This window comes from Populus euphratica, unplaced genomic scaffold (genome assembly GCF_000495115.2).
Source record: "Populus euphratica unplaced genomic scaffold, PopEup_1.0 scaffold2.1, whole genome shotgun sequence".
Lineage (NCBI taxonomy): Eukaryota > Viridiplantae > Streptophyta > Magnoliopsida > Malpighiales > Salicaceae > Populus > Populus euphratica.
The window spans coordinates 3,081,480-3,090,436 of record NW_011499846.1 but is presented as its reverse complement, the minus strand read 5'-3'; the positions used below and the strand labels follow the sequence as shown (position 1 = coordinate 3,090,436).

The 8,957-nt window shown below is 32.3% G+C and overlaps 2 protein-coding genes across 6 annotated transcripts; both read left to right on the top strand.

Moving 5' to 3' along the window:
- The first annotated feature begins 2,277 nt into the window (after nt 1-2,277).
- Nucleotides 2,278-5,919, top strand: LOC105131868 (F-box protein At5g51370-like). 5 transcript variants are annotated; one of them, XM_011035075.1, is made up of 5 exons: nt 2,278-3,632; nt 4,115-4,926; nt 5,086-5,189; nt 5,274-5,554; nt 5,586-5,919. In XM_011035075.1, exons 1-2 carry the CDS (start codon nt 2,368-2,370, stop codon nt 4,386-4,388), a joined length of 1,539 nt encoding a protein of 512 aa, XP_011033377.1. In that variant the 5' UTR covers nt 2,278-2,367; the 3' UTR covers nt 4,389-4,926; nt 5,086-5,189; nt 5,274-5,554; nt 5,586-5,919. The 5 variants fall into 5 exon arrangements, 4 of the variants coding, with proteins under 4 accessions (XP_011033377.1, XP_011033368.1, XP_011033359.1 ...); XM_011035066.1 differs by having other exon boundaries at nt 5,027-5,189; XM_011035057.1 differs by having other exon boundaries at nt 4,115-5,189; nt 5,287-5,554; nt 5,586-5,915.
- A 642-nt stretch (nt 5,920-6,561) lies between these two features.
- Nucleotides 6,562-7,812, top strand: LOC105131857 (protein transport protein Sec61 subunit beta-like). Its single transcript, XM_011035044.1, has 2 exons — nt 6,562-6,690; nt 7,346-7,812. Exon 2 carries the CDS (start codon nt 7,348-7,350, stop codon nt 7,594-7,596), a length of 249 nt encoding a protein of 82 aa, XP_011033346.1. The 5' UTR covers nt 6,562-6,690; nt 7,346-7,347; the 3' UTR covers nt 7,597-7,812.
- The last annotated feature ends 1,145 nt before the right edge of the window (nt 7,813-8,957 follow it).

Below are 8,957 nucleotides of genomic sequence, written 5' to 3'. Positions count from 1 at the left end.
TGTAATTTTTTAAAATATTATTCTAGTTCTTATATTTTTATTTGTAAATAGGTCCTTTTATTTTAATTATTTACAACTCAGTATTTATAATGAAATTTTTTTTGCAATTAAATATCTATAATATAACTCTTCACCATGTGACTATTCATCGCATGTTTTTCTTTTTATGATGTTTGTAGTGTAACAAGTCAATGTAATTGTAATAATCCATTGCATTATAATTTTGAAAATTATACAACCAATCATAGAAATGCAATGAGCCGTTGCATCACATAATCCATCACACTCAATCAAACATGTCTTTATTAGGTTTTAATTATTTTAAAATTATGTCCTTATAGTTAAAATATTTCCCCCCTCTCTAAAACAATAAGAAACCTTTTTATTTATATTTTATTTAATTATTCATAACTATTATAATTATGAATCAATTGGCTGAATTATCAAGAGATAATATAATTTTTACAGTGCATTAAATGAATTTAGTTCACAGTTTGTAATGATCTGTTACCTACTGAATAATATTTATCATTCTTCATAAACAAAGTGTGCTTTCGAGCCGTAAATGTACAATAAATAACAGTATTTAGAAATCGTTGTTCCAGCCGGTTTAAAATATACAATAAATAAATGTATGTGCTAATCAAACCATATAAACTCTATAAAATTTAGTTATATTTGGCGTGTCATTACGAGATCTCTTGTATATGTAATCTAATCTTTGAACTTAATCCAAACTAGTCAAGATAATATTTATAATAAAAGTTAATTTTTAAAATTATTAAAATTATTTATTATTAAAAATTATTTTTGACATAAAAAAATTTAAAAATATATAAAAAATTAATTTTAAATAAAAAAATCAAATCTTAAAAAAATATATATATATGAACCGTGCTCCAAATATCCTCTAAAAAATAGAATCGTTAGATTTTAAATAAATATCATGCCAAATGCCAACACTTTGTTGTGTATTACTCGTCGTTGTGTATTTTTAACATTGAACCTTATTGAGTTTTCCAGATGATAATTTGATTGAAATGCATTATATTTTCATGTGTGTTTGGTAATATTGTATATGATATTTTTTTAATGAATTTTTTTTAATAATAATATATTAAAATCATAAAAAAATTAATTTATTAATTTTAAAGTAAAAAATAATTTAAAAAGCATTTGAAAAAAATTCAACTGCATTACTAACCACACCGTTCAATAAAATGTATTAAAATATATTTTTATATATTTCTTATTGAAATTATAAAATATAAATATTTTTTCAAACACATTATTAGCAAACACGTCATACGACACCACCCATCATGTCCAGGAGCTTCTCTCTCCCGATCCAACCAGGAAAGGATAAACTTATTTTTGAACATCATCTATCCTGTTTATTTGGAAAATCACAAACCTTCTGGGAAGGTTTGATCGTACTTCTTTATCCATCCACAACGTTGGACTGTTCTGTTCATCTTTATCCATCCATACTTTTTCCGCAACGTTTACTGTTGGTGATTTATTGCTGATGATGTTTAAAAATTTATTATTGTTTATTTTTTAAAATATTTTTAATTTAAAAATATATAAAAATAATATATTTTTATTTTTTAAAATTTTTGTATTATTAATATATTAAAATAATCTAAAAATATAAATAAATTTAAATTTAAAAAAATTAAACAGATTATTTTTAAATAAAAAAATATAAAAAAATTTAATTTAAAAAAATTAGACAGATTATTTTTAAATAATTTATGTATTGATATCAAAAATAATTTTTTATAAAAATTTATTTTTTATTTAAAATTAATAAAAATTTATTAAATAATTATCGCATATGTTGTCTAGTCTTGTGCAATTCAAATAACAATTAATAAAAACTTATTTTTTTATTTTAAAATATTTTAAAATAATTTATGTATTGATATAAAAATAAATTTTAAAAAAATAAAAATATTTTTAAAATAATTTTTAATAAAAAATACTTAAAAAAATAATTTCTAGAACATGCCAGAGCGTCACATAGATATTTATCACGCACTTTCCGCGTAAGACAGATTTTACATGCTCTCTCAATGATTATGGTACGAGAAACAATTCATGTCCTCAAAGTGTGTCAGTCTTCTGAACGAAGCCCTATTCCTTCATCTCCATCTATCCAATATCATTAACCCACGTCATCAAAGAGGCCCCACTAGCAAAATCATGACCCCATGAATGAGGAAAATCCACAACCCGTAAATATCCAACAAATCTCAACAAAATTAATGTTCTATTTAAAGAACCAAAGACCGACATGAAGGAAAGGCAAAATTCCCTCCAATTACAAAGAGAAAAGAAAAGATTTTTAACCCGAAAAAAGAAATGTCAATATCACAAGAGGAAGAAACAACAAATCCTAACCCTAATATCAATTCCAAGACACTACCAATACCAATACCAACACTGACATCCTTAAACAGAAAAACCAGAACCTCTAGCTTACCAGAACTGTTGTTCAAAGAGCGAGCACTAAAGCATGGGACTTCGATAATGAAATATCGGTCAAATAGCCCGTTTGCATCACCTCGACCTGTAGCATCGCCTCAATCTGTCCCACAAAGAACTTTAGGCTTCCATTCTCATGAACCGACGGGACTCGATTACACCTCCCTTCTCAATGATGAGATTCTCCTTCAAGTCTTCAGTAAAGTCCCAGTTTCACAACATGTTTCCAGCTCTCGTGTTTGCAAAAGATGGTTGTTCATTCACGGACGTTTGGTGCAATCAATAAAGGTAATAGATTTTCGTTTCGTTAATTCGGGTCGGGTTTTTACCCGGTTTCCAAATTTGGAAAATATTGATATTGCCCATGCTTGTATTAAAATGCCTAGGAATTCTGGGATTCTGATTACTAGGAATAATTCATCTGTTTATATTGGTACTAAGTTGTTGTCTGATGTGTTTATTGAAGAAAGTGATTTATTATCGTCGGATTTGATTGATAATGGGCTCGAATTGATTAGTAAATGGTATCCCAATTTGAGGAGAATTTCTGTATTTGGCAGCAGTGAAAATGGATTGTTGTGTGTTTCGAGTAAGTGCAAAATGTTGCAAGAATTGGAGTTGCATTGTTGTGGGGATATGTCTTTGAAGGGGATATCCGGGCGTAGGAATTTGCAAGTTTTGAAATTGATTGGGTGCGTTGATGGATTTTTTAATTCGATGGTGAGTGATATTGGGTTGACGATATTAGCTCAAGGGTGTAGGAGGTTAGTGAAGCTTGAACTATGTGGGTGTGAAGGGAGCTACGATGGGATTAAGGCGATAGGGCAGTGTTGTCAAATGCTTGAAGAATTGACTATTAGAGATCATAGAATGGATGGTGGCTGGCTGGCTGCATTATGTTTTTGTGAAAATTTGAAGACTTTGAGGTTGCAGTCATGTAAGAGTATTGATTCAAGTCCTGGTCTGCCTGAGCATTTGGGGTCTTGTCCTACACTTGAAGAGTTGCACTTGCAGCAATGTCAGATGAGGGATAAGCAAGCGGTGAAGGCTTTGTTTTTAATTTGCAAGACTGTTAGGGAAATTGTTTTGCAGAACTGTTGGGGATTGGAGGATGAAGTATTTGCAACTGCAACTGTTTGTAGGTATGAGTTTTGTCACTTGGTTTTTGCTATTGTCTCCTTGTTTGTTGATGCATTTTAAATTATAATCTTGATATTGATAAGAGCAAGAGGATGCAGGAAATTCAACCTCCAAAAGGTGAACTTAAACTGCGCAATTTCAACGTGTATGCTATACAAGATTTCCACATATAGCTTTATTTATTTCATTATGTAAAATAACGATTATCCTTTCCATTCTCTTTACTTGGTACCTTTCTTCATTTGGAAGCTTAAAGTCTATTTGAACATGCTAGAAAAAGGACTTTGACATGGATGGCAACTGATGGAATTTTGTGGTGGTTATCCTTTAGCTCGCCAAATTTAGCATTACAATGAGCAAGCATGTTGCTAGCATAATAATTATTCAAAGAATTTCAAGGAAACAATCTGAAATTTGGCATATTACTTAATGTAGCACTTTCCATCAGTCTTTTGATGGGCCTTTTTGTTTCCTTTCTTGATAGGAGGGCAAGGCTTTTGTCTTTGGAAGGATGCTCATTGCTGACGACAGGTTGTTTGGAGTCAGTTATTCTGAATTGGAAGGAACTTGAAAGACTAACAGTAATTTCCTGTAACAATGTAAAAGACAGTGAAATAACTCCTGATCTGGCAACTCTGTTTTCTGTTCTGAAAGAATTGAAATGGCGACCAGATTCCAAATCTCTCCTGTCAGCAGGTCTTGCAGGGACTGGAGTGGGAAATAAAGGTGGCAGATTTTTCAAGGGATTGAAAATCTGACTGGAACATTTGATGGCTAGTATATGGTTTCAATTTGAACATTTGATGATTTCTTGGCAGCTACAAACTAAGTTGACGATAAAGTGTACTCTGTAGATTATAGTAATTTTCATATCTAATTTAGACGATTTAGCACAGCGGTATCAGAGGAGGACCTGTCAGTGTATTTCTCAAAGAGCCCGCTAAAGCGGAGCTTATGAGAAGCATTCCAATACCCTAGAACCCCCTTTGATTTGTGGGGGTGAAATCCATGTCAAATTGAATTTCTTTTGTCAGTTTATGACTGGAGAAGTTTTCTCCAACGTTCAAATAGGCCAGATATTCTAACAGAGCTAGTTAGTTGCTAGGAATGAGAACAAAGTGCAAGATTGATGGGCCTGCTAATACAACAATTTTTTTTGCTGCTTTTATTTTTGTGGATCTCTATGCATGATTCATGAAGTTTTTAATCATTATACAGATTATTGGCGATGCTGCAGCTTCAATATAGGTCCAAGGAGCTTTTTATCATATCTTGTTATCGAAAACATTTTGGAAGGTAATATTTACTGTTTTAATACTAAATTGTCACTCAATACAGGATCCTTGCAGCCTGTGTTTTTTTTTTTTTGGGTCTCTTTGTTTTCTTTATCTTGCAGAAATGACCAACATCATTAAGCAATGACAAGAAGTATCTATTGGATGTCTTCCCTCTCAGAAAAACTTTTAGAAGTTACGGTTCTGCAGTGACAGGACCAGGGGTACAAATTGTTTGCTGCTTGTCTACAGATTTCATGTTGCTTATTTGTCAATCGGATCAAGGTATCAGTCTTAACCTAGTACTTGATTATTGTCTAATGCATGCTAGATATGAAGGACAACGATGGAGTGAAAACTAATGTACAGGCTGATGTTGTAGCGGGCTATTGGCAGCTAGATATGAGAAAAAGAAGGTCCAATAACTTATCGTCATAGCGTATGAACTCGAATGACGGACCATAGAAGAAACTGATTAAGCAGAGGGCAGAATTCGATTGTGAGAATTCCTTATGTATATTGCTGGTGATACCTTGATTTCAGAAGACTAGATAAATACAGTTTCAAAGACAACTCTTGATTGATATACACAGAAAGGTGCTTGGAGAGGACTGCCAAAGAAAATTGTAGCAAGACGGGTGAAGTGAAAGGTGCAAGATCTACTTACCAAAAAAAAGAAAGGTGCAAGATATTGTTTCACTGTAGAAGATATTAAATCAGAGAAAACTGTTGTAAGATGAATAATACTAGATCATTGTTTTATAGTAACAGGCAAAAGCCTGCTGTGCAATATGCAGTGGCTATAGACCATAGTTGAGAACCCTAATAATGGCTCGATGAATTGACTGTGGGGAGCGGCAAATATGGAGACACAAGCTGGAATTTTCAGACCAGTACAGGTTTTTTTTTTTTTGTGGGATGGGATTATAACTTTGGCAAGGATACATCATGTTCACAGGCTAGGATTTCTTCTCAAATAAAATACTGTTATTAACTCAAATTATTTAATCATCTACTAACTAACATCTTAATGAGTTGATTTCAGATCGAGTGGTTGAATTGGCCTAAAACGATAATGTCGTCGCGCTCTACAAATATGAAAATAATTAAATTCGGTGTTATTAACGGCTGTTAATGATGGTTAGTCTTTTGTGTTTTGGGCCTACTGGACGAAAGAAAAAAAAAGAGAGGCCCAATTTCGAAGAAGTTGACCAAACTAATTGGGCAAACCTCGGATTAGTCTGCAACTACTTAGTAATTCTCAAATTAGTCTCAAACTATCGATTTTCTCAATTTGGTTCTAAAGTATCATAAGCTTCTCAATTGTGTCCTCCTGTTCATATCCTTAATATTACCGTCTATTTATTATTATATCCTAGATGGAAACGACGTGTTTTGAGAAAATGTCAACATTTTCCGTTCAAAAAGGGGAAGATTCTAAAAAAGGAACCCAATTGAGAAACATATGATAGATTGGGGATCATATTAAGAATTCATTTATGATTAGGGGACTAATGCGAGGTTCTCCCAAACTTATTTCCGAGGCATCCAAGTAGTAAACGAACGACGATTTTGACATCTAAATTGTCTGAAATCTGATGTGGCTAAACACGATTGGGTACCCATGCGTGGAAGTGCATGTGTTTAAACACGTAACCCCGTGTATAAAATCCTAGATTTTTACACCCTAGAAACCGCAAAAAGTAAAGAGAAGAGAAGAAAAGAAGTTGTCCAAATTCCAGTTAAAGTCCCCCCACCGATCTCTCTCTTCTTCGAATCAATTAAGGTTTCGATTTGCATCTAATTTCTTGAATATCGTTTGTAGATCTGTGCTTGTCTTTGCATCGAATTGTTGAGATTTGTTTGCTACTTTTGTTTTGGATTAATTTTTTATTTGAGTGAAAAACAATTAGGTTTTTTATCCTAATTATTTGTATCTTGTAGATCTTAGGGTTCTGCCTCATGAATGGATGTATTTTTTTTTCTCTCTTGATAATCGAGATCTCAATTTTGCAAAAATACTTTATGTATTATATTTCATAAGTAATTTGTTAATGTCAGTATTGATATCTGGATAAATGCATGTATTCGTGGTTTGTATGATGATATGGGGAAGAAAATACTGAAAATTGGTTTTTGCAAGGGCTAATTTGTTGAGTAGTAAAAATGGAACAAAAAATTGATTGATAGCGTTGAATTTTAGATGGATTTGTTTGAGGTTTTCTGGGTTTTCATGAATTTTGATAGTAGCCATGCTTTGTGTGCTTCTTTTGTTAACGCCTTTGATGTATAGTAGTTTTGTTAATTAGTGATATATTAGTTCTTGATGTCGCTGATTTGTGTGTTTAAAGTAATACTGATTTGGGCTGAAAAGTGAGATAATTAACCGGGTTGTCATTTAAGAGGCTGAAATAGTTGTTTGTTTGGTGGGTTTCTTACAGAAATGGCGGTAGGTGGAACTGCTCCCCCTAGAGGAAGTGCAGCAGCAGCTGCAAGCATGCGAAGGAGGAGGACAACAAGTGGTGGAGCTTCAGGAGGAGCAGCTGGGACTATGCTTCAGTTTTATACTGATGATGCTCCTGGACTCAAGATCTCTCCAAATGTCGTGCTTGTTATGAGCATTGGTTTCATTGCTTTTGTTGCCATTCTCCATGTTGTCGGAAAGCTTTACCTTGTTCGTAGGGATGCTTAGTCTGTATACGAAACTCAGTTTGGTATCTTGAATTTTGGATATTGAATCAATAGACTAATGGCTTAAGCAATGGATGTCTGTTTTGAATCAGCAGGCTAATCGTTGTTGCAATTATCACATTCTTTGTTTACTACACGAACCAAAGTTTTTTATTTTCTTATTTATGGCGGTTTAATGACGATTATGATTTATCATCTTTTGACATAATTTCACAGCACATGATTGTTCTAATGCCCACAAGTCATCGGCGATTTCACTTTTTTGTTAAAGTTATTTTGTTTATGTAATTCAGTTACAGAAAATAAATTAAACAAGCCATGCTAAGTTAAGCGTCTTGAAAGAAAAACCCTCTATGCTGGTGGTGACTGAGCCAGATTAACTATACTTCTTTTGTGAGGAAGCAAGAAGAAACTCTGATGAGGCTATAATGGTCTGAGGCCTCTGGAAACTCTCTGAGGTTTTATGATCTTTTACTGTTTTAGGAATTTTCTAGCCGAATTCACATGATGATAGAATCATTCTAACCTGAATGACTGAATATTGGAGTTGGTTCTTGTGATGCAGTTCTGGACAATGATGTAGATTCACTTTATCGAGACCTTGCAGCATCGTATTTGACCAGGAATAATCTTATACTCCGACGAAATAGTATGTCACAGAGCTGAAAAAGCAAAGGCGCACCGAGTATAGCTTCAAACTAGATTGGTGGTGTCACGGGCGGGTCAATTTTTTTTAATATAAAAAAAGAATGTTTATGTGATGGTAGTTTATTTAAAAAGAAATAAGATTAATTTTCTTAATATATTAAAAACAATTGTTCAAGTGATGATAGCTTTTTTAAAAGAAGTAAAAAACCATAAGACTCGGGTCATTTGAATATAATTAACTAGAAAAAAATAAGATGTTAATAATGTACCTGAAAAGAGAAGAAAAAAAAGTTTGTAGGTGACTTCTTGTCATTCCTCTGCAATACCACTCGAAGAGTTTGCTCCATCACTAGAAAAGTTTGTTGGAATGGTTCAAATGCTACTAGAAATTATTATATGACGATGCTGAAAAAAGCCATACAAGTGTGTTAAAGCAATGATCTTGAAAGCAAAGTAAATAAATTATTATAAAAAAAACATTTCATGACTATATTTAATCAATTAATGACATTTAATTTAACAAGGAACAATAAATTAAAAAAAACTCCAAGATAATCCACTTAAACAAAAAAAGAAATGATAAAACAAAGAATCTAGAAAGCATATAAATAAATAACTGAACTCATTCCTCATTTAAATAAATATTTAATGATGAAATTGAAAGAACATAAGTTAAAAAAAAAAAGAATAGAAAACTAAAGCAAACTCGAGTGA